The sequence below is a fragment of the Mixophyes fleayi genome, chromosome 8 (assembly GCF_038048845.1).
Source record: "Mixophyes fleayi isolate aMixFle1 chromosome 8, aMixFle1.hap1, whole genome shotgun sequence".
NCBI classification, from domain to species: domain Eukaryota; kingdom Metazoa; phylum Chordata; class Amphibia; order Anura; family Limnodynastidae; genus Mixophyes; species Mixophyes fleayi.
The window spans coordinates 78105419-78131345 of NC_134409.1; the positions used below are offsets into that span (position 1 = coordinate 78105419).

The window sequence follows — 25927 nt, forward strand, 5'->3', positions numbered from 1 at the left end:
TGTATACATGTAGAGGTTACTTTAAAAAGTATAGGATGAAATCAGCTTTAAGCTGGTGCAAAAATATAGTTCTTCTGCAGAGTGTAAATGGCTATATGCCCTTCCGCACAGCAGGGAAGGCCACTTAAACTGCCCTTTCCACCCCATTATCTCATATTAATAATGTCGCTCTTTGGGACAGATTCAATTGGCCACGGTGTTCCTAGCAAGCTGTGCATTTTTTACCAGTAGTACGGTAAACATTAATGCTCCTTTTCCCTCTCAACTGTACAGGGTGCGAGCACAAATGAGTGATATTTCTGCAAGCAAAAACCTGCGTGAGGTGTCTCGTGGCTATTCTAGAGACACCTTGCTCTGATTTTTTTCTCAATTGAATCCGCCCCTTTGAAAGGAAATCTTGTTTCTGCACTGTTCCTTTAAAACTAGACACACTTGTATGTCTACTCTGTGCTTTGCAAGAAGCTCCCTCACTTCATCCAACTACTGCCATCAGCCGGTGCAATCTTCTGCTCCTCCACAAACTTCACCAGCTTCTCCGCAATTCCATGTGTCTTGGGGCAAATCAAAGCACATTGTGAGTCCAAAGCTGGTTTTGCACTCTGCAGTGAACAATTTGCTATTTGTAAATGACCACCTCTGTAATTAAAAGGAAGTGTCTTATTCATATGTATGAATTTAGTAATTTGCTAAAAAGCATAATCGCTAGTTTGAGATGCAAAGTAATAGTTTAGTTCCTTTAACTATTAGAAAGCGGACACAATAGTAAAGGGATCCCTCATTATTGACATCACAATCTATCTTGTAAATGAATAACTGCAGGTCCATAGTTTTAGAAAAATAAATCTTAAAGTAAGGGATACTTATGGCATGATATTTAAAAGCGTTTTCGACGTTTAAACAATCAACTACAGTTTTGCAGTCTTTACTTTCACACAGAGGGAAATTCGGAAACAAAAGATTGTTCAAGTATATTTTTAAAATATTAGCATCATATTCACTTAGTTATTAACATTATTTACACTGGAATGTTATTTTTATTTCTATCCACAAGTAATTTTAGGAAATTAACTGGTTGACTAACAGCGCATAAGAAGTGCTTTTAACAAACTACAATCAAATTTTGTAAATGATGAATATTTAACAAACTATTCACACAAACATTTGCTAAACATGATGATAATTTGGTTTCTAAATTGACAATACATTTTATTATTTGTCAATTTTTTGTTATAGAAAAAATAAAATATGTTATAACATAGTAGCTTTTTGACATTCACTCATTGTACTCTTAAGTATATTCATAGCCATGTTGCTCACAGAACAGTCACATGTATATTCTGTATATGTCTTCTCAGGGGAGGTCACGCCAGGTTTAACGCAGACAGAATATGCTTTTCGTCGTCACAAGCTGATGTCTTATATCCGGAAGGAATCTCAAGTTCTGGGTGGTGCCACAGATCATGCTGTTGTTTTCTTGTCAAATGCTACACTGTACATGACAAGTGACATTCCCTTTCCTTTTCATCAGAACAATGACTTTCTCTACTTATGTGGTTTCTTAGAACCAGATAGTATCCTCTTTTTACAGAGCCGGCCAGGGCATGAACTACCATCTCACACAGCCACATTATTTGTGCCACGCAGAGACTCTGGACGGGAGTTATGGGATGGCCCTCAATCTGGTCCCGATGGAGCAGTTGCATTGACCGGAGTAGACCAGGCATTCCCAATAGAGGAGTTTAAACATGTACTGCCCAGGCTTCTTGGTATGTGATCACTAATTTTACAGAACTGTCTAATGGGAAAATAAAGTTAAATGTGTTAGTTTATTCTACTAGAGGGCCCGATTTATTAAGGAACCCAAATCAAATGTAAATTGCATTTTTTTTTAAACACTTGTAAATCAGGCATACAAGCGTCCGTATTCAACTACAAGTGGTTCTGAATATATGTATCTAGTTAAATACAGGTCTAGGTGGTCTCTGTGTTGACAGACGAACATACATACATTGCAGGATACGTCCAAAACATAAGTGCAATATAAAGGGCCAAAAGAACACAGAGAAAAAAAAAAACTCAACGATTGTCAGTTTATAATAATATAGATATGACTGAAAGAATGTCCCAAAAATGTGTAGCTGTGTGATATTAAAGAACATATATAATAGAAGATCTGTTTAGCTCACTGTCTCCTTGCTAGTCAAGTATTGAAAAAATGTAGATCTGTGATCAAAGAAAGAAAATTTGACAAAACACACATTTTGCGTAGAAAATAGATCAATAGGTGAATGGTGACTTTTTACAAAAAGTGCAGATTTTTCTAAAATTCCTCAAAATAGGCTTTGCGAGCCAGAATCCGCTATGGCATTTTTGGAATATATTTATTTCAAATAAATAAAACATTTAAGAGAAAATTAGCCACAACTTTTGCTTTGAGGTATACTGTCTTTGGAAACAAAAACTCTTCTGCTTTCAAACACTGTTTATTATCAGCTAAAGTTAAAATGTCTCATTTAAGAGCTATTAAACTAGTGCTATTTTATTCTTGAAGAATACTTGGCTCCTCAATTTTTCAGAACATGGAACATGCAAGCTGATAAAACATTATTGTGACTGGATCACTGATAAATAACTTCTGGTATAAATTTATGTAAAGGAAATAGCGCAGGGCGCTTATTTATATAGTTGCACATTCACTTATTTTTGATATTGTGTATATTTTAGTAATTTTAATTGCTGAGACCAGTGGAAGAAATGTGTTTCTTGTTTAATCTTGCTAAAAGAGATGCATTATTTCTTAAGGTATATATCTGATACAATAAGCCTTTGTGGATGGAAGTCCTTTGTGTGTTGTGATATGGGGAAGTGGCTTGTTTGAGGTCTGTAACTTTCTTTGGGAATGTTTATTCTGGACTGTCTGAAGAGGGGCCCCATGCTACTTATATCTTTTGATATGTGAAGGTCAAACATTGAAGGCAGGAACTTTTAATTAAGATTGGCTCCTTGATTCTCTGCATCTGAAAACCAGATGCAGGACATCACAGCATCTCTAGAATTTCATAGATAAGTGTAAATATTGTTGGCTTTGCAATGCATGTAAGTCCATGTTTGTGTAAAGACATTGCATCCTGATTCTAAAAATAGCCTGTGTTCAAGTAAATATAAAAAGCTCTGTCTTGTACACTGAAATGTTCTTCTTGTTTCATCTGACCTGATCACTGGTACCTTCAACCAGCGTGAGAGAAAATAAACATCACTTGCTTCTAAGACCTGCTTGAAAACATCTTCAATATTGCTGTTTTCCTGTGAGCTGCAGATCAGACCCTAAATCTAATCCGTTCTCCGGCTGTCTCTGAGGTTGGACCCAGTTTTTACGGTACCACCGCTCTGCCTGCTACCCTGCAGCTCTGGTCAGTGTGATAGGCCAGGGGGATCCATCCACAGCACCCCTGATCCAAAGTAAGAGGTCAGAAGTAACAGCCCAGGTACGCCAGTAACGGGGTACACTTGCAGCATCAGTTACCCAGATGAAACCCGGTACTGGGTGCCGGTAAGGAGTCCAGTGGTGGCAGCATTTGTAAGCCCCTCCTACTGCGGCAAGAGGGCGCATTTGGGATAACGAAACAGAACGGTGGCAAAGTAAGCCCAGCCGGTTTCCAGCAACAACAGACAGGGTGGCATAGGCGGTCCATCCTGTCACAATTCTGTAATAGTGTTTATTTTTTATCAGATATACATGCAGCATAAAAATAACATTGTCTTTGTTTTGATGACCAATATGGTAATAGGGAGTAAGAGCAAATTGTTATATCTTCTCTAGATTTGAACTAGTCCATATAATGTCATTTAATGGCACTTTACTCTACATGTCACAAAATTTTGATGCGGTCACAATATAAAAAAACAATGAAGCATATTTGCCCATTCATTGAAGTCTCACATTTCTATTAAAGGTAAACTCCACTCTCCCAATAACAACATTTCAAAATCTTATTTATGTAGTGCCACTAATTCTGCAGTGTTCTACAGAGGGCACATTCACATCAGCCACTGCCCCAGTACAGCTTACAGTCTAAATTTCCTAACACACACACACACACACACACACACACACACTAGGGTCAATTTTGACTAATAATATGTTTTTGGATTGTGGGAGGAAACCCAAGCAAACACGGGGATAACAAGAGGATTTTTACTCACCGTAAAATCAATTTCTCTTACTACACTGGGGTACACTGCGTTACATTTGGGTATAGTAGGTGGGATTGGAGTTAGGCACTTATAAATTTGTTTGTTTCCCTGACTCCTCCCCCACTATGCCCCTCCTCTGTAGCTGACCAGTTTTGTATAACCAAGCCAGGAAGAGAGAAAAAGCAATTCAGAAAGCAACACCAAAGACAGCACTACTTTCAGAGCAAGGGAGGGCGCGCAGTGTCCCCCAGTGTAGTAAGAGAAATTGATTTTACGGTGAGTAAAAATCCTCTTTTCTCTATCCTACCACTGGGGGACACTGCGTTACATTGGGGAGCTACCAAAGCGGTGTACAAGGGAGGGAATGCTCTGGAACGGCTGTGCGCAATGTTTTGTGTCCAAAACCCTACATTTGTGAATGCAAAGGCATGCAACAAAGAAAACAATAAGCAGCAGAAACAGACGCTGCCACTCTGTACAACTGCGCTATTGAATGACGCTGTTATGGCGTTCAAAAAGCTGCAACCCTCCTGGAAAGTGCACTGTAAAAGTCACTGGAACCTGCAGAGGGGTACAGACAGAATGTTGGTCGTGATGCAGTGGCAAGAGACCACCTAGACCCTGTCCCCCCTACACTCTTTAGCGTTAAAGAGGCTAAAGGGGCATTAAATTCCTGAACAGGAACTGTGCTAACAAGAGCACAAACCATCTCCTGTCGGAGAAACGTTACCCAAAAAGAAGTGGCACAAGAATGATAAACTGCAATCTCTGTGTCAGTGGAATGCAGGCACTAATTGTCATAACCAATAATGTCTTGTACAATGCGCCACTACGTTTCTGGTAAAGAAAATGAAGAGCCATACACACTCTCGCCCCAGATCCCCTACGAGATGTGACATCCAAGGGAGCAGCCTGCATTGAGCTAACAACTCAGTCCACTCAATGATATCCAAAGGATCACCATATACACTGATGCAACAGCTTAAGCCACTCAGCGATATCTAAGGGAGCACTGATACAGTGCTTAAACCATTCAGAGATAAACAAGGGAGCACTCATTCCATGAGCTAAACGGCTTAACTAACTCAGCGATTATATGAGGGAGCACTCATATAGAGAGCTAACAACATAAGCCCGACATATATACCAGGCAGCACTCATACCATGAGCTAACAGCTTAAATAATTCAGAGAGTCACCAGAGGCCAAAGCAAGCACCCTGATGACGAGAACTAGACTCCCTGGAAATCTACAACCAACCAAAGGTTAGCCTAAAGAAACCCCTTAAGCAAAACAACCTTCCGCTGAGCTAGACAGAGAGCCACGGAAGCTGAAGGAAGAAGGGCGGAGACAGAATCGAAGACAGCTGGTAAAGAAAACCCTTTAAAGTTTCCTGAGTGGGACGTGTGAAATTCTAGGAATTTACACCAACCGAATATAGTTTCTAGGCCAAAGAAAACAGCTGAATAAGAAGCTCTACGACTGAATTGAAGGAAGCAACCATCTCCCTGCAAGGATTTTCTAGCCGAAATGGTTGGCCATCCGACGCCACAGCGTCAAACTAGATGATGAAAACAAAAAGAGCCGAACTACGAGATGAGGCCGCTCTGGAACCTGGAAAAGAGGGACGACAACACTAGTCCCCTAAACCAGTAGAACACTGCTTTGCGAGACACACGGCAGACCACCAGACTAGCTGGGATGCGCCCCCTCCTAGAAACTCTTGAACCCCCACGAGGAAATTGGACATGTAAATCACCTGTACACCCCCTAAGTTGTAGGGAGACCCGACTTGGCTATGGACAAATCCACCTGAGGGTCATTAGATTGAGAGCCGATAGAGAAAACAGGTTAACATGTGAAAAGAACCTGGGCTCCCTCTCAGAGAGCCCTATGACCTAACCAGGAGGGCACAAAGGTATTGACCTGAAATGACCCACTTTACCTGGTAAATGACTGATTTCTAAGGCATTCGGCCCTCAATAATAATAAGTTGGTCTAGCTTGGCCCATAGTATGGCACAAGGAACACTTCCAAAACAAGGAAAGCAGCTTCCCTTGATGAGAATCTCCCTGTTGAGACATGGGAGATGTTACGAATAAGGAGAGCCAAAGATACAAGTAGAAACTTGGTATCCTATTTTGCAAAACAGAAACTCCTGTTACTGAAAGGAAATTCTGCCAGGAGCATTTTGGAACTGTCTAGAAGAGAGATGAGCGTGTTCTTTGGTAGGAAGATACTGAAAACCCCAATCTAGAATTGGCATGCATAAAAAGGGGCATAGATGCAAGGGAAGACAGTGTAATTTTGCCACTGTATAAATCGTTGGTAAGACCTCATCTTGAATATGCAGTACAGTTCTGGGCACCACTCTATAAAAAAGATAATTTGGAACTAGAAAGGGTTCAGAGAAGGGCGACAAAATTGATAAAGGGTATGGAGTCATTAAGTTATGAGGAAAGGTTAGCCAGTTTAGGCATGTTTACTTTAGAAAAGAGGCGTCTAAGGGGAGATATGATTACTATGTACAAATACATTAGGGGTCAATACAGAGAGCTTTCATGCGAACTTTTTACCCCAAGGACCATACACAGGACACGTGGTCATCCCCTAAGGTTAGAGGAGAGGAAATTTCACAACCAGCAAAGGAAGGGGTTCTTTACAGTAAGGGCAGTCAAGATATGGAATTCATTGCCAGGGAAGGTTGTGATGGCAGATTCAATAGATATGTTTAAGAAAGGGTTAGACAAATTTTTAGCAGAAAGGTGTATCCAGGGATACGACCGTTAATTTAAAATAAAGAATAGTAGTGGATATAGGGTAAAAATTGGATTGCAATATTGAGTCTGGGGGGATTTTCAAAATTGAAACAGATGGGCGGTTGCCTACTCTGGATTAATTTTAAATATAAGTGCAGGATCGCAGGAGATCCAAAATAGGTTGAACTTGATGGACTGGTGTCTTTTTTCAACCTCATCAACTATGTTACTATGTAGAAGATAAGGCATAAGCCAACGCTTTTAGTGTGGTAGCATAAGCGAAGAGCTGGGTAGGCTCAAAGTGACCACCTATGAACCCAATAATGCAGCCCTGCTGCTTTCTGAGAGGCTGCAAGTATAATATTCTGGCTGAAAACGTCTAGCTGTAAACTAAGCGTTGGGTGTAATAAATAACGTCCACCTCCAGGGAATGTCCCCAGACCTATGGATGTTTACCTGACTGCCACAGTACATAAACTATAACCACCCTTGTAAGGCTAAGCCTGACTCGGATTAACAGAGCGGATTAACGGATTGAACACGTAAACATCATGGCCTGGTGTTGCTGACATAAAAAAAAAAAAGCACACCTACCGCCAGAAGCCTTTTGATACTCGTTTGATACTCGTTTGTAATGGTGCAAATTGAGAGTTCCGATATTGGAACGTAGTCCTGTAAACATGTGGCTAACTATGGTATCATAGCTGAATAGCTGTTAGCCTACTAGCTATGACGCTGCTGGGTGAATACAAACCACCCTATTAACCCTTAATATGAATAAAGGCTAGATAAAACCCCTTACCAGCCCCTGCTCTGTGTAGGACTTCTTTGTCTGCTCCTGCCGGGGACAGCAGAATTAAGAGAACTGAAGAGCCACAGGATTGTCACCAACAGGGATTATCTCCCTTGTATTGACTCTGGAGAGATAGGGGAGGTGAAAATATAGCCAGTCTATTACTGTCTACCTGATCTTTGTCAAAAGATAGACACCGAGTCAAAGATAGGAGGAAAACATTTTCCCAACTAGGGTGTCACTAAGGCTTAGGTAGAAAATTGAAAACCAAGTATAGACTGTTGTTTTGCAAATGCGAAAAAAGTGTACAGTTTAAGCTGAGATTATCCACCTCGTGAGTGTAATAAGAGGAATATTCCTCTTGTTAGTAAAACAAGATGGAGATAGACATCCTCTGGTGAGGAATGAACTACATCCTAATTCTGACTGTGACAACAGTCAAAGTTAAAATCCTGTCCATCTGTGGAAGATGGTGAACAACAGCATCTTTGTCCGGATGGTTTTATCCCTGAACAGCGTAATGCCGCTTCTGTGTCAGCATACAGATATAAGCTGTGTGGGGGCTTAACCAGCACAGTGTAAACATGTGTAGAAGCATGAAAAAAGATATACTCACGTACCATTTCGAACTTAAAAATCACCTTAATGTGTACGACCACCAGAATCGACTGATTTAGACCAGACCTGTTTCTGCAAAACAGCTGACACCGAAATGGGAGCACCCTGTTTGTAGACCCTAGCCCCACAGTCTGTGCCGAGGCTTTCGGGCTATGCTGTGGAAAAGATCATTTAAAAATTAAATTTCGCACATATATAATGGCACTCCTATTTCTCAGTTGATCCGTTAGAAAACATAAGGAAATGGTAGGCAAAGTAACAGGAAATAAGATTGTCTAACAATTATTTTGAAGACACATATACATATAGATATATATAAATACATATAAATAAATTTTTGAGTGTGCCAACCAGCGAGTATTCTACTCCTGGAAGACTCGCCTATTGTAACCTGATACAACAGCAAGAAAAAAGACACAGAATAAATCTGTTCTATCTTTTAAACAGGTAATATATATATATATATATATATATATATATATATATATATATATATATATATATATATATATATATATATATATATATATATATATGTGCTATTAGGGAGACTGAACCCACAACACCATGTATTCTAACCAGTGTATATGTCAGATGAGCCACAGCTCCTGATGTACACATACATATATACATTTACGCACACATATACACATTGCAATACAGGCCAACCAGCCTACCACGGTATTAAAGTAATTCTATCGTTTTAAAATAAGCATTGCCCAATCAATTGTATGTGTGTCCAAAGCACATGGTGGTTTATTTTAACAGATGTAAATAGTCAACAATTCAATACATTAACATATTATAATACAGTACAGTACAGCACAGCCAATACCAAAAGTTACATACATACATACCGCTGCAATCGCTGCGCTTCCATGGGTCCCAATGGAACAATGTATCTGTTAGATAACTGTGGTCAGAGTTGACTGACCCTGATGGGGGATGCAGCTAATATATACAGTCAGTGTTTCATTGTGAACAATAGAGATGACGTAGCTTGCTTCCATAGGTCCAGGCACAGGGTGGCTTCAGGGTAAACAGTTCATAGGCTGATTCAATCTAAGGAATCCAAAGGAGGGGGTCGTCTCTCCAGGGGGTCTGCTCCTTTCATAGCCAGCATCATACAAAGGTTTATTCCCTAATATCAATAACTAAAGTATGCAATGTGCGATCTCTTCGCCGACTGCACCGGACAGCTGCTGATGATTAGGGCTTCAATATGATATCAGGCATGACACCTTTCCTATAACCTAAACCTTTAATAACACTAAAATGTACATATAATCATATTATATAAACTAATAATAAACCAAATGCTATCTGCTCATAAATTACAGTGTAACGGAACCAATATGAATTGTATAAATAACTAAATGTTGTAATGCGAGTGTGTGCGTGCGTATTTTACCGTGCAATCGCATCACGCCACGTGTTACGTGGCGTATGCTTTGCAACACGCACGGCAAACCAATATTAAACCAATATACTTTCGTTCATCCAATTATACGACTTCAACAACGGGATAACACTGTATATTATTTTTGTGCCACATAAATAATGTAGAGCATATAAAACAGCGTGTTTATTACCCCTTAGGTAATTCCTGAGACATACCGCATATTTGTAAAACTGTATAAAAGTTAACCACAATACTTGGGAACACAGGCTATACGTAGCAAAAGGGATTGCATATATACGGAACTCCCTTTACCAGACTTATGGAAAAAGCCCATCCACAGTCACCATATGGAATATTATACAGATATGTATTCCCATATCAGTGTATATCTGCCTGAAAAGCAAAATATGTTACAGGAGGATAGGAAACTACCAATATTGTCTAATAGGTAATCCTATAATATATATACAGCAGTCACAGGATCCTGAAAGAAAGGTCCCGACTGTGTGGCAAACAGGCTGATAATCGTTTAAAAATAGAATTAAAAACGATACCACATTACCCGGGGAAGAGAGGCAGTCAGGAACAGCATGCACTTGATGTGTGTGCTCCGGATCCAAGATGGCCACCATTTGCACCTTTAGGAAGAGAGAGAGAGGGGGAGGTGTACTCCCCTCCCTTAACACGGCCTGCTCTGCTCACCGCCGCTCAGCCCATATACAGAATATAGCTGCAGCGGGGAAAAGTGAGAACCGCCGCACTGCCATGCCCCGGGTGCGTGCGGTCTCACTGACAAATGTAATCGCCTCCAAAGAGAGCGATTCTTGTCCTTCTCCCCCACTGCTCGTTGTCTAGGGGCGGAGAAGGGGGGGGAGGCTGCCGGCAAGTCTGCGGGCGGAGAGGAGAGGCAGAGACACCTTCACGTCCGCCTGTTTAAACGTGGCCGCGGCCATTTATAAGCCCGGATATATAAGAATATATGCCCCAAATAAAGCTGCCTTTAAGTGCATACTTTAAATAAAACATGGCCCCTTTGCGCGTTCTTTCTAGGGGTAGACTGCCGGCAGAGGTGCGAGGGAAGCGTGCTGAAGAGCTGCTTACCTGCGCTGGAACTCAGAGTGAAGGAATCCCCGGAACTTTTCACTCCTCTGGGTCTTGGCATGGAGTCCAGCACTGCACCTGAAAAGGAAGAAAAATAAAAACAGGAAAACCTAATGCTAAAGTAAGTATAGGCAGGAGCCTATACAGAAGTGACCTTTCTCCAGAAGGCACTTACAACAACTGAAGTCAGCTACAGAGGAGGGGCATAGTGGGGGAGGAGTCAGGGAAACAAACAAGTTTATAAGTGCCTAACTCCAGTCCCACCTACTATACCCCAATGTAACGTATTAAAGTAACTTTATCGTTTTCAAATAAGCATTGCCCAATCAATTGTATGTGTTTCCAAAGCACAACGTGATTTATTTTAGCAGATGTAAATAGTCAACAATTCAATACATTATTATATTATGATACAGTACAGTACAGCCAATACCAAAAGATAAATACATACATACCGTGCAATCGCTGCGCTTCCATGGGTCCCAATGGAACAGTATATCTGTAGATATGGCTGGCAGCTGCAGCTGTGATCATATATATTCATTCAGTGTTACAGAGAACAATGCAAATGACATAGCTTGCTTCTATAGGTCCAGACAAAGGGTGTCTCCAGGGCAAACAGGTCATAGGCTGATTCAATCTAAGGAATTCAATGGTGGGGGTCGTCCCTCTAGGGGGTCTGCTCCTTTCATGGCCAGCATCATACAAAGTTTCATTCCCTAATATCAATAACTAAAGTATGTAATGTGCGATCTCTTCGCCGACTGCACCGGACAGCTGCTGATGAATAGGGTTTCAGTATGATACCAGACATGCCACCTTTCCCACAACCTGAACCATATATATCACTGAAGTGCACATATAATCTTATTATATAAACTAATAATAAACCAAATGCTATCTGCTCATAAATTACAGTGTAACGGAACCAATATGAATATGAATTATATAAATAACTAAATGTTGTAATGCGAGTGTGTGCGTGCGTATTTTACCGTGCGATCGCACCACGCGCTGTGTTAGGTGACGTACGGATCTGTGTTACGTGGCGTACGCATCGCAATCGCACGGCAAAACAATATTAACCAATATACTTTCGTTCATCCAATTATACGACTTCGACAAACGCAGTGTCCCCCAGTAGTAGGATAGAGAAATACAAACTCCTTACAGATAAGGCCATGATTGGGAATCAAATTCATGACCCCAGTGCTGTGAGGCAGAAGTGCTAACTACTAAGCCATCGTGCTGCCCCATTTACACAATTCTGTCTCTCCTCTCCTCTTTAACAAGTCAAATTGTCCTATTCCTGCCCTGCTTGAAAAAGTACTTCCTACTTATGCTTCATAGTCTAAGGGGAGTATTCAATTGTTAGCGAGACGGGTGAAATACCTGCGCTCGAAAAATATTACCGTTAATACGGTAATTACTCGCTGAATTTCAGCTCGCAGCTCCCTGAGCTGCAAGCTGAAATCCAGCGAGTAAATTACCGTATTAACGGTATTTACGCGCAAATTACCGTATTAACAGTAATATTTTTCGACCGCGGGTATTTCACCCGTCTCGCTAACAATTGAATACCCCCCTAAGTGTTAAATGTTTAACTCCTTTTGTTCCTCAGGCAGGTAGCAGATTCTGTACTCTAGAGAACAGTCCTCCATCCCCAGGGATGTTTTGCAGCGTGGACGCCAGGCCTCGTCTGCGGGACCCAACAGTCACGTCTGCCGTCAAGCAATCGGCATGACGGACGTTCTGTCCACCTAGAATCTTCTGAGGTAGGTGCCTGTCTTCTCTTTTGGGATCAGTGGTTTTCAGACCACCACGGATGCCTAGGTGAGTGAAATCATGGACTGGTGGTACATGATAGATCTCCTCTGGTATCCCCCAGAAGGTTCTTATTCATCGGGCTCCCTATAGGTGGGACAAAGCTCATCACTCTGCGAGAGGCCATCCACTCCCTGATTTCTTCAAGGGTGTAAATACCAGGTCCAAAAAATCAAACGTTTTGGGGGGTTTTCCAGCCTGTTTCTGGTTCAAATGCCTGACAATTTGTTCATGCCAATCATGAACCTCAAATCTCCAAACTTGTAGGTGCCCAAATTCAAGATGGAGTTCTTGAAGTCTGTAATTCACAGCATGGAGCAGTACGAGTTCATGGACGCATAGTTACATGTTTCCATCTGGTAGTTCTGTCGGGGGTATCCTACCACTGGACTCCATTAGAGTCCTATTAACTTCTTGTTCACACATATTCTGGTATAAATCACCCAATGAGAAGTATATAGACCGGCCGAGAGTTACATAGGACACAAACAGGAAATGTGTGTATCAAGATGTAAAAAGCTCTACTTTTAATAGGTTACTGAAAAATATATATACATTAGGACAAACGGTAGTGAGAGGGAGCAACCCTCTTCTAGGCCAATATAATCTATATATTAAATACTATTTCCAGTAAAAGCACGCCTATACAGTCATTTCTTGTAAATGCATAGTTCTAAGTTCCTCTTTCTTGAATTAACACCATATTTAGCCTAAGCTTAGTTAGAAACTACAGTTGCAACAGCAATAGGAAATGGAGTTACATTTTAGTATTAACCTCTTCATGCCTCCTTCAGTTCCATTAGTCCCTTCTTAGGTTTCCTGTTTAATTGGAACATTACCAATTCAGGGCTCTTCTGTTTGGGTCTTCACCAAGATCATGGCGGCGCTGTTCCGGTCTAAGAAAGTTATGATCATCCCTTACCTATACAATCATCTTCTCAAGGCGAAATCACCATTGGTGCTTCTGTCCCATGTCCAGGTGACTGCACAGACTCTGGAGGCTGTAACATATGTTTTGTCACTACCAATAAACATTGTCCAATGCATTTATTGTGGTTCTAACACACAGAGATTTAATAGCAAAAGATAGCAGGATTTTTGCAGCAAGCCATAATGACGTATATAAGGTATAACAATAAACCGGAAACTATAAACTGAATACATTACATTACGCAAGCGCATTCTGGGCCCGGGTCCATATTCAGCCTTGTAGTCTGCAGTCAGAGAGATTTAACATAACACTGGTCCAGGGCTTGCTTGTATACAGTTTGAATTAACATAAACAGTGATGATGTCACAAATATACACAGATAACACTGAGAGGACTTCATTGGTCCAGGGTTAACAATATTTTAGTTGACTGCTGGTCATAGGTCAGTTCATTTGATCTCTTCTCAAAGGTGGGGCAACTTACTCCAACTGTTGCCTACATGTCTTCCCGCCGAATAACCAATTTAAACTGACCCATAAAAAAAGTGCTTTTGAATATTAATTTCATACCATTCATAATTTGCCATCACTTCCCTATTGACACCAAGTTTCAGCTAGTAAACTATAGATTAATATGGGACCAATCTCCACACATTTATATCGACCTGAACCATAATTACCTTTACTGTAGTATTATCTTTGTATTAATAATATCTAATACATTTTACTAATAAATAAATGTGGATTGGAACCTTAATAAATGTGTACTATTTACAAGTGTAAGTGTGAATGTAAATGTGTATGCTATTAATCCGTGCGATTGAATCATTACACGTGGCGTACTAATCGCAATCTCACGATAAACAAGTACTAATTTAGCCGACTTCATTTGATTATTTGACTTCCACAAGTCCCATGGCTGAATACTCCAAAATTAACTCCATCCCAACAGATGATCTTTTTGGGTCTCATCATCGACACGGATAAAACTCGGGCCTTACAAATTATGGTAAGGTCTCTATTGACTGTCAGACAGGCTTCTATACATTTCTGCATGACTGTACTGGGCACAACGGTTTTTACTTTCGAGGCAATCTTGTTTGCTCAGTTTTATGCAAGAGAGTTTCAGCTAAAACACCTTTAAAGTTGCACATACCTCACCCCAACCTTTCCAGCCAGGTGTTTGAAGCCCCCAAGGGGAAAGATGAATCGCTCTTCTATTGGCTGCAGAAGGACAACCTCTGCAGGGGTCACCCATTCTCAATCTGCGATTGGACATTGGTGACGATGTAAGCCAGCCTTCAGGCTTCATGAACACTTTCACGTTCTTTGAATTCTGGAGGAATGGAGGAATCCAAGCTTCCAATCAGTGTATGATCAGAAGACCTGGACTAAGCATAATAACTGTTGCACATCCTCTCTCTCCATTCATACCCAAGGGAACTCTTGCTCTGCTTTGCAGTACTTTGGCTGTTCCTCATCCAGTTTTAAACCTCCTACACAACTGTTTCTGTTCCGGTTAATGACTGTGTGTCAACCTACTAGCCCCAAAACACAAACCAGTCCCACTAAATAACTTAAATATGGCTAATTTCCCCCCAACTAACAGAAGAAAAAAAAAAAATCTGATGGTGAGAGAAGTCAGCCATATTTGTACTCAAGTGAAGTCACTCAGATTACACCAAACATACTCCTATTTGACATGCGCAATGCTGTGAAATCACCTATCTTTAAAATGGGGCATATTTTACCAAATATAAAAAAAGCTATAAAAACGTCACCCCTCAAAGGCACTCCACTGTCACAAAAGCTTTATAACAAAATGAACCCCCCTAGCAGCACACAGGATCTTTTCTCCATTGGTATGCCAAATTTCAGCTTAATAGCTCTAATACTTTTATAAGATGTAGCCCCTCAAGCACCATGCCTCCCTTCCTCATCACAAAATTAACATGGCAGAATGCGATTTATTAAAGTCAACGTTTTATATAAGGCAAAGACTGTGCCCTTAAATACAGCCACAACATTAAAACCACTGACAAGGGAAGTGAATTGCATTGATTCTCTTTACAATGATGACTGGATCACTTATAATTAACTTATGATATATATTTATTTAAAGAAAATAGCGATTATTTATATAATTGCATATGTACTTATTTTTGATATTGTGTGTATTTTGGTAAAGGACATATCTTTAATTCTGAGATGAGGGGGGGGGATTCGTTTTTTTTTACTTTGCTAGAGGAAATTCATTATTTCTGAGGTATATATCTGGTACAATAAGTATTTGTTGACGAAGTCTGTTGTGTATTTTAGTGTAGAGAAATGACTTGTTTGGAGTTTTGTAACTTTTCTTTGGGAATTCTCAAGTGGAGGAGATGTTGATCTCATGTTAAATAGACATTTTGATGTGTGATGTCCAAACACACCTGGAGGCACAGGAAAGTTTAATTAAACTTGCTGTTAGATTTCCTCTGTGTCTAAAACAAGATGCAGGAAATCACAGCAAGTTTTAGGATATCACAGATAAGTGAAAATATTGTTCACTTTGCATTGCTTGTAAATCCATGTTTGGGTAAACTAATTGCATCCTGATACTAAAAATATCCCAGACCTCAGGGGACTTGCTTACTCTGTTAGGCTGTGTCCAAAATTGTACAAAAAAATCACTGTTTTGTATTGAAAATCGTTCTTCTTTCATCTGACCTGCTCACTGGTACCTTCAACCAGTGTGAGCAAATAAACATCACTTGCTTCAAAGACCTGCTTGGAAACTTCTCTATCCCTATGACCTAAAGATTAAACCCAACTCTAATCAGTTCGCGGCTGTTCTGAGGTCTGGACCCAGCTTTCCGGTACCACCGCTGTGGGCAGTGTGATAGGCCAGGGGCGATCCATCCACAGCAGCCCTGACCCATAGTAAGTGGTCAGGAGTACCAGCCCAGGTACACCAGTAACTGGGTACACTAGCAGCATCAGTTACCCAGAAGAAATCCGGTACTGGATGCTGGTAAGGAGTCCAGTGGTGTCAGCATTTGGGATAACGTAAGGGAACGGTGGCAGAGTAAGCCCAGCCGGTTCCCAGCAATAACAGGGTGGCATAGGCGGCCCATCCTGTCGCAAATGGCATTTGTCAAGGGGTGGGATATAATAGGCAGCAAGTTAACAGTCAGTTCTTGAAGTTGTTGTTTTGAAAGCAGGATCAATAGGCAAGCATAGGGATCTGAGCAACTGTCACACGCCCTTTAAGAACCATGATGCTGCTTGCTTCTGCCTCAAAAACATTACTTTCACAGGTGTTCCTCCTGGCTACTGTGATCTGGACCTCCTCCTGAACCTCATTGGTCCTGGAGCACTATATTAACCTCCCAAGGTTATGGGCTCATTACCTGTTCTTCGTGTTACTCTGGTTGCATTTGGATCTGGCTGTTTACCTCTCCTTCCGTGTGACCGTTACCTGCTCGCTGAACTGAACTCCTTACTGCTGTTCACCTGCAAGCTGCAAACTCCTCACTGCTGTTTACCTGCAAGCTGCAAACTCCTCACTGCTGTTCATCTGCAAGCTGCAAACTCCTCACTGCTGTTCACCTGCAAGCTGGAACTCCTCTTCACTATTCATCTGCATGCTGAACGAGTATCGTGAGTTGTTGCTAAACCTGTGCCTTATCTATTGGTTCACCTTTACGTCTGGATGGCTAAGATCACTGCATCTCGCTGTAAGAGCTACTATCAAGTTACTTGTCACCTGTAGTTCCACGTCTGACACGGGTTATCCTTACTCTGCTGTTACCTGTTTACTGGACTGTTATTGTGAACTACTTGTTGTGCCGGTGGCTATTACTTGGGCTCAAATTACGTGTCTCTGTTCATTTGCTTCATACTACAGCGAACTTACCATTGCAGTTATAATGAATCCAGCTACCTGTAGTTCCACGCATGGTTCAGATACTACTCACATCTCTGCTACTTCTAGGCAACATTCTACTGCACGTGTCAGTGTTCATCCAAGTCCTTGGGTGATGTTTAACGCTTGCTGTTCTACTTAATAAGAATCACAGTGTTTCCAGTACCACCTGCTATGTTGAGTCATCTCGACTCTCGGATCAGCTAGTTCTATATACTACTCTGTTTGGACTGTAAGCTGTACCAGTGATTCACATTCATCTGCTGTGTGGTTCTCTATTGGATCCTAGTGTTCTTGTTTATCATCACTGCCTTGAACTGTATATCATCTCATCTCATGCTGTTGCCAAGGGTTACCGACTATGAAGTAGCATATGTGATTAATGTCTGCATTACAACGAATTGCTGTGTATTCATCTTTGCCAATATATATATATCTAATTCCTTCCATTCCTGTTGTACCAACATTCAATAGAATACGTTGCAGCACTACTAGTTTCTCCTGTGTTATTATTGATGCTTGTAAGCCATGAACTTATCCTAAGAATATTATTGTGTTCTGCCTCCACCATCCTCTATAGTAGAGGCAAGGGATCTGCAAAACACCCTCAGAGCCGTGACAGCAACTTTGACAAGGGCCGAATTGAGATGGCTAAACGAGTGGGTCAGGGCATCTCCAAAATGGCAGGTCTTGTGGGGTGTTCCTGTTATGCAGTGGTTAGTACCTACCAAAATTTGGAGGTACTAACCAGGTGAATCGGCGACACTCTCTTTGTGCATAGGAAGCGAAGGCTAGACCGTCTGGTCAAATCCCATAGAAAAGCTACTGTAGCACAAATTGATGAAAAAGTTAATGCTGGCTAAGATAGAAAGACCCGACAGTTCCCAGACCGGAGTTCCCATACTGACCCCTGTCCACCAACGAAAGCGCCTACAATGGGCATGTGTGTGCCAGAACTGGTCCATGGATCATGGATGAAGGTGGCCTGGTCTTATGAATAAAGTTGTTTGTTTTTTTGTTTTTTGTTTTTTTACCATCATGTTAACGGCTGGATGTGTTTTTGTCATTTATGTGGGAAAGAGATGACACCAGAATGCACAATGGGAAGAAGGCGACCCGGTGAAGGCAATGTGATGCTCTGGACAATGTTCTGCTGGAAACCTTGGGTCCTGGAATTCATGTGGATGTTACTTTGACATGTTCCACCTATCTAAACATTGTTACAGACCAAGTACACCCCTTATGGCAACAGTATTTCCTAATGGCCTCGGCCTCTTTCAGCAGAATAATGCGTACTACCACACTGCAAAAAATGGTCAGGAATGGTTCGAGGAACATGACAGAGAGATCAAGGTGTTGACTTGGCCTCTAAATTCCTCAGTTCTCAGTCTGATCAAGTATCTGTGAGGTGTGCTGGAAAAAGAAGTCTGAGCCATGGAGGCCTCACCTTACAACTTACAGGACTTAAAAGATCTACTGCTAACGTCCTGGTGCCAGATACCTCAGGACACCTTCAGAGGTCTTGTGGTGTCCATGCCTCGACGGGTCAGAGCTGTTTTGTTGGCATGAGGAGGACCTACACAAAATTAGGCAAGTGGGTTTAATGTTGTGACTGATTGTGGGAGTGGTGTGTGTGTATATATGTACTATGTATATTTTTTTGAGTGTATATAATGTGTGTGTGTGTGTTCAACCAAGTATAACAATATAGTATTTTTTTATTATTATTACTACTAAAATGCATTATTACAATTAAGATTGCTGTGGTTGTTTGACTAGCTATTATATCTGGATCCAGACTATCTACTTATATTTTAATGCTGTAGAAATTGTATTGTTTATTTGTGTTGTTTTTTTTCTATTTTTATTTTATTTATAATTTTTAATTAATATATGAACAATCACCTATGTCTCTAATTTACTTTGAATATTTGTTTATTGATGTGGTATAAGAGATGTGTTATAGTGTAGGTTATGTGCCTCATGGTGATACTGTATAATTATACAACTGTTGTGTCACTATGTGTATTGTGGCACAATATAATTGCATAGCTGCTGCTAATGCCATACAATTGCATGGCTGTCACTTATGTATGTGGTTAGAATTCATAACATTAATACTTTTTGATATTGGACTTTGTTTATATATGTTCTTTTCTCTTATTTTATATTGGTTATTACCAGAGTTATAGATTGTTTTTTATTATTTTTAGTACTTTGTTTTTGTCTTGTATGCTTTTTATGTCATATCAGCTGTTCCTTGGTAATTCAGGTTGATTGACAAGAGCTGCTCTAGATAAAGGAGGTTGTAAGAAAGTGAACCTCATTCTACCTTTGTTAAAGTCTGGGTTCAAGAGACGAAACGCGTCAGAATTTACACTGGAATTTCTGTTTCAGTTATCTGATATTGGACTCATTTTATATTTCCACTGGTACCAGTTTTTTACCCTCCAGGATCTATGTGCCCTAATTGATGTAATTTGAACTTGCTACCAATGCTGAAATCAATCTCTATAGTTTTTTGCATGTGAAGACCTACTCACCTTTGATAATACTAACATCACTGATAGCAAAGAAAACATACTGCTGTGCTTTTGGGTAATGTTCTCCGACGGTTGCGTTCTGAGCACCCGGACGCAGTCATAAGCTGGGAGCTGCAGCACTGACAATTAAGTGTGTTATATAATTTATTTCCTATGCAAGTCCTTTGCCAAAGACATTCCATCAGGATCTGTACGTGGAATACCATTAATATAACAGCATTACTTTGATTGCTATATTTTTCAACTTATGGGCCAATTTGCTGGATATCTTGGAGGGATTTTATTGTGATTATATCTTTATATGAACTACCATTGTGACTGGATCACTGATAAATAACTTCTGGTATGAATTTATTTAAGGGAAATAGCGCAGGGTGCTGATTTATATAAATTGCCAATGCACTTATTTTTAATATTGTATATATTCTGAGATAGGAATTCGTTATTTCTGAGACCAGGGTAGCAACTGTTTTTTCTGTTTTCACCTTACTAAAGGATATGCCTTATTTCTGATGCATTTATCTGATACAATAGGCCTTTGTGGATGAAGATCTTGGGTGTATTGGGATATATTTAGTATGGAAGTGTCATTGTTTAGTATTTGCAAGGTTGCTAGTGGAAACCTCCAATTAGGCATATGTGCAAGGAGTCTGATAGCAGGAAGTGCTAATGAAGTTTTGTCATGAAGTGTCATGCCTGTTCTGGCCAAAGGCCCAGCAGGGGGTTGTTACTGTGTGGCCTTTGTCCAGAGTGAATTTCATAGATAAGCGCAAATTTTGTTAGCTTTGCAATGCATGTAAATCCATGTTTGTGTTAATAGAGTATATCCTGATGCTAAAAATAGCCTTGTCTAAACTGTATAAAAGATGAGCTCTGTGAGCATGTAATGTGTTCTTCTGATTTTTCATCTGACCTGATCACACTGGTATCTTCCACCAGAGTGTGTGAGCAAATAAACATCTTGCATCAAAGACCTGCTTGGAAACATCTTCAATATTGCTGTATACCTGTAATCTACAGATTAGACCCTAAATCTAATCCGTTCTCCGGCTGTCTCTGAGGTTTGGACCCAAGCGTTTCCAGTACCACCGCTCTGCCTGCTACCCAGCAGCCCTGGTCAACGTGATAGGCCAGGGGGAAGATCCATTCACAGCTATTCGGATCCATAGTAAGAGGTACGGAGTTACCAGCCCAGGTACACCAGCAACAAAACACGCTAGCAGCGTAATTTACCCAGAAGAAACCCGATATTGGATGCCGGTAAGGAGTCCAGTGGTGGCAGCTCGTGTAAGCCCCTCCTACTGTGGCAAGAGGGCGCTTTTTGGATAACGAAAGGGAACGGTGGCAAAGTAAGCCCAGCCGATTCCAAGCAACAACAGACAGGGTGGCATAGGCGGTCCATCCTGTCACAACCATATATTTACTAGTTACAAGGGCATATTAATTTAGTCTGTTTTATAGACACCATTTGTGATTTAATTTATACAGTTTTTAGTCCCAGTGTTTTTTAAATGTTTGGTTTCAGTTACCAATTTATGAGGCCTATGTATTATATTTATTGAGACGTTAAAAATATATTTTTATATATACTATTATCTCTGGTTTTATGTAGCATGCATGGTTTCCTTTGATTTTTCTAGTTAAGGCCAGGTCTACAGTATAGTAATATAGCACAATTTATTTCATGAAAAAAGCAGCAGAAAATGATACTTATCCAGGAACCATTTTGTTGTGCTATACAGAGAACTTTTCTCAAGGGCTGCTTCATACATACATACATACATACATACATACATACATACATACATACATACATACATATATGTAACAGAGTTGTGTTCAAAAATATTGGCACCATTGCACTTTTGTTCACAAAACTCACAATTTCCTCTAAAGAAAATTGAAATAAACAGTATTTGGTCATCACAATTCTTCTGTTAATATTACAGAACCCATGTGTTTTGTTCTGATTGTTATATTGTAAGAAATGGCACTGACTAAATTATTGAAACCCTATAATTAATGTTTAGTAGCACAGATTTTGGTCAAAATAATTACTACATAACCACTTCTATGGATGAGCTTCCAGCATCTTTCTATAGGCAGTTAAGCGCACGCTCCTTCTTCAAACTGCTCCAGTTCCCCCAAATTTGACATAGTACTGCAAATAAACAAAGCGTGTCGAATACAATAAAGAGCATGCACAGTATGGAAGCAGCATAGGAAAAAGATATTGCTGAGCATAATGTACAGGCAGATACATAAATCACAATAATAAAACAAGCATTAAAGACATATATCTGCAAGGAGTGAAACTGCATCTCTGTCCGGCACAGATCACAAGGAGCAACCAAAGTCTCGCAACTCTTTAAGAAAAAAGTTTGATATCCATCACTTATACCAAATATTTCTATACTTATCCACCAGATTACAACTGGTGAACCATTCATGTCCACAAATGTCATTAATAATGACCTTGTCCAACATGAACAAAGTGTAATGTAACCATCTGATAAGTTTATGCACCCTGCTCACCATTTTGAGGCCAAAGAGGCACATTGTAGCACTTATCGGGGGTACACAGACATCAAGTTGTATCATTCAGTCCATGACTTCACCCCAGAATTCAGCCGTGAGATGCACCCAGGATCCTGAGTGTCTGGATGTGCATACAGTAGCATATTTAATACAAGCCTTTTTCCTACCCATACAAGTGATGAAATATAGTGATCTATTTTCCAAAAGACACTGTAAACTGGCAACTGCTGAAGGGCATATAGCTTTGGCAGTAAGATCTTAAATAATCAATTTTAGGCTGGACATTGTATTCTGACTCGCATCTTTGAAAACCCAAATACGCAGGTATTTAAATTTGGGTGTCGATTGCAGGGGGAGCTGGACAACAGGACTAATCGGGCAGGGACCCCTTAGTGTAGAAATATTATTAGATGTATTCCAATTGACATGTAGACTAGAGTACTTTCCAAATTTGGTCATTGCATTTAAAAGAGCAAGCAAAAAGAGTAGTGCGTATCAGACAAAATCAGCAACCTGTCATCCGCATAAAGCGCAATGGTATTAATCCTGTCACTGCTGCAAAGACCTTGGATATGTGGGTCTGCCCATGCCATACACGCTTGGGTCTCTATGGCCAGCGCAGTTGACAGGAAACCCCTGCCTTGTGCCTTTAACCAGAGGGAAACTTCAGGACACAGAGCGATTTATACAGACTCTGAGAATGTGGCAGGAATAGAGCAGTCCCATCGGTTAATATACACCAGCCCAAATCCAAATTTAGACAGATCCACCCGTAAATAGTACCATTCTACAGTGTAAAAGGGCCCTCCCTGCCTAATATACACAGATGAGCCAATCACAGAAGGAAGTACACATAAGACCTAATCAGCCCATAAGGCTATTAATTAATTACTAGCTCCTGCGCACGCAGCTGTCAGTTTAGCCGGGCTGCGACGGTGAAGGAGAGACGACCGGTATGTCACTTCCATCCCACACGTCCCGGCTGTCGCCAGGACAACAGCTGGGATGTGTGGGATGGAAGTGACATACCTCGACATTTACACCCTTTGGGACTAATAGTTCGTTCTTGGGGCTCTCTTCTTCAACCTGGCGGATCAATAATGGACTAACCATTTATACCATGGCTCTCAGATCGGATGTTTATCTTCATTGTTAATTTTAATTTTTTATTTTTAACCTCACGAATCATGCATGCATTCGCTTTTTAGGTTTTAGACCGATCTTTTCAGTAATACCATCTTATACTAATGAAGTTTTGCCAACATAAGCACATAGCCTGTCTTTAAATTTAGGAACTGTATGAACGGTATAGGAATTGGGCCCACCCTACAATATATATATCTTTTGAAGGGAGACCTATATCGATGTTCATCTGTACCCATTAGAGTATGCAATAACATCAGATGGAGAAGTTAATATAAGCACTGTGGTTTTTTATCTAGTAACATTTTTTAACAATTTGAAAATATATGGTGTATGCTATATGTTATATGGAATGACATTACATGTTGTGTTACATAAAAATAAATTTTGATTATTCATGTATATATGATTGAGTGTACCTCACAGGCAGGGATAAATAAAAATCTAAACTATAGGCTGACCCAGCGCTTGATACATTTTATATCTTTAATGTCCTCAGAAATACCATGCAAAATATGTTGAATTAACAATGAAGCTAGGGTTCGAGCATAAGGCAGTTTGGGCAACGGGACAAAGTTACAAAGTGGGTCATCTTGCTGAAGCAATCCATGGCCACCCAGATGGTATTATGACCCGAAGACCATGGAAGATCCACAAAGAAGTCCATTGAGAGGTGTGTCCAAGGTTTAACTGGAACAGACAAAGGAACCAATGAAAGATTTACTTCAGGCACACTCCTGACAAGAGAGAACATAGCTTCTAACATCAGAAGACAAAGTGGGCCACCAATGGTTTTAAATATTCCTGAATGCCCCGATGGCACTCAGCAAGTACCAGTTTTCTAAGGTAAATAGGAACAAATAACTTGCCCGTAGGATTTTGAGCAGGAGCAATCCTCTGGAATTGTCGGAGCATAGCCCGAAGGTCTTGAGTCAAGCCCACATGACTCGAAGAAGATGGTGTGATGGGATGTGGGTCCGGAAGCAGGGCATGGGAGGCCAATAAGCTTCGAGACTGTGCCAGCTTTGATCTTCTTTGAGCCTGGTCAAAAGGTGATGATAAATTTAAAACGAGTTAAAAAAGAGAGCCCAACGAGCCTGTCTAGGATTCAAGATCTTTGCTGCCTGGAAGTATTGAAGGTTTTTGTGGTCAGTGAAGATGGTAATTAAATGGGTAGCTCCTTCCAGTCAGTGTCGCCACTCTTCAAAGGCCCATTTAATGGCCAGTAGCTCACGGTTAACCACATCGTAGTTGATCTCGGAGGGCGAGATATGCACAGGGGTGCAATTTTTTAATCTGTGTGTCCTTCTGAGTAAGGATGGTGCCTGCTCCTACGTCAGAGGCATCTACTTCAACAATAAATAGAAGTTCTAGGTTTGGATGTTTAAGTATGGGTGCAGAGGTAATAGCATTTTTTAGAGCTGAGAAGCTTGCTAATGCAGCTGGAGACCAATTACCTGTATTAGCACCTTTACGAATGAGGGCATTAATGGGTGTCCCTAATGTTGAAAATGCACGTATAAACCTCTTAATTGGCAAAACCAAGAAATCTCTGGACGGCTTTCAAATTGGTGGGGAGCGTCCAATCCAGAACTGCCCGGACTTGGAGAATCCTGAGGAGGAGTTTACAAATCCCAGAAAGATCACACTGGAAACCTCGAACTCGCATTTTTCAAGCTTCGCATATAACTGTGGCACAGTTTCTGCAGAACTTCTCTGACATGCTGAGAGTGCTGAGCCAGGGACTGTAAATAAATCAAAATGTTCAGATAGACCACAACCTTTTTGCCTAATAACTCCAGAAGGATCTCATTGATGAGATCCTAAAACATCGCCAGAGCATTGCAGAGGCCGAATGGCATAACGAAATACTCATAGTGCCCCGCGTGAGTATTAAAAGCTGTCTTCCATTTCTTATCCGCACAAAGTTATAGGCACCGCAAAAGTCAATTTTAGAAAAGATAGTGGCTGATTTGAGTTGGTCAAGTACAGAAATCAGGAGAAGCGGATATGTGTTCTTGATCGTGATTTTGTTCAGACAGCGATAGTCAATGCAGGGACTGAAGCTACCATCTTTTTTAGCTACGAAGAAACAACAGATACCTACTTAGAAGGTCGAATTAATCCTTTTTAGAGATTATCCTTTACGAATTGCTGCATCGCTTGAGTCTCGGGA

The 25927-nt window shown here is 40.6% G+C and overlaps 1 protein-coding gene across 7 annotated transcripts in view; it reads left to right on the forward strand.

The window, feature by feature from the left end:
• Positions 1-25927, forward strand: part of XPNPEP3 (X-prolyl aminopeptidase 3) — a 133919-nt gene that overhangs the window by 45434 nt on the left and 62558 nt on the right. For all 7 annotated transcript variants that reach the window (XM_075182779.1, XM_075182777.1, XM_075182774.1 and 4 more), the window contains one exon: positions 1356-1766. In XM_075182779.1, the coding sequence (XP_075038880.1) occupies positions 1412-1766 (355 nt within the window). In that variant the 5' untranslated portion in view covers positions 1356-1411. The remainder of the gene's footprint in view (positions 1-1355; positions 1767-25927) is intronic.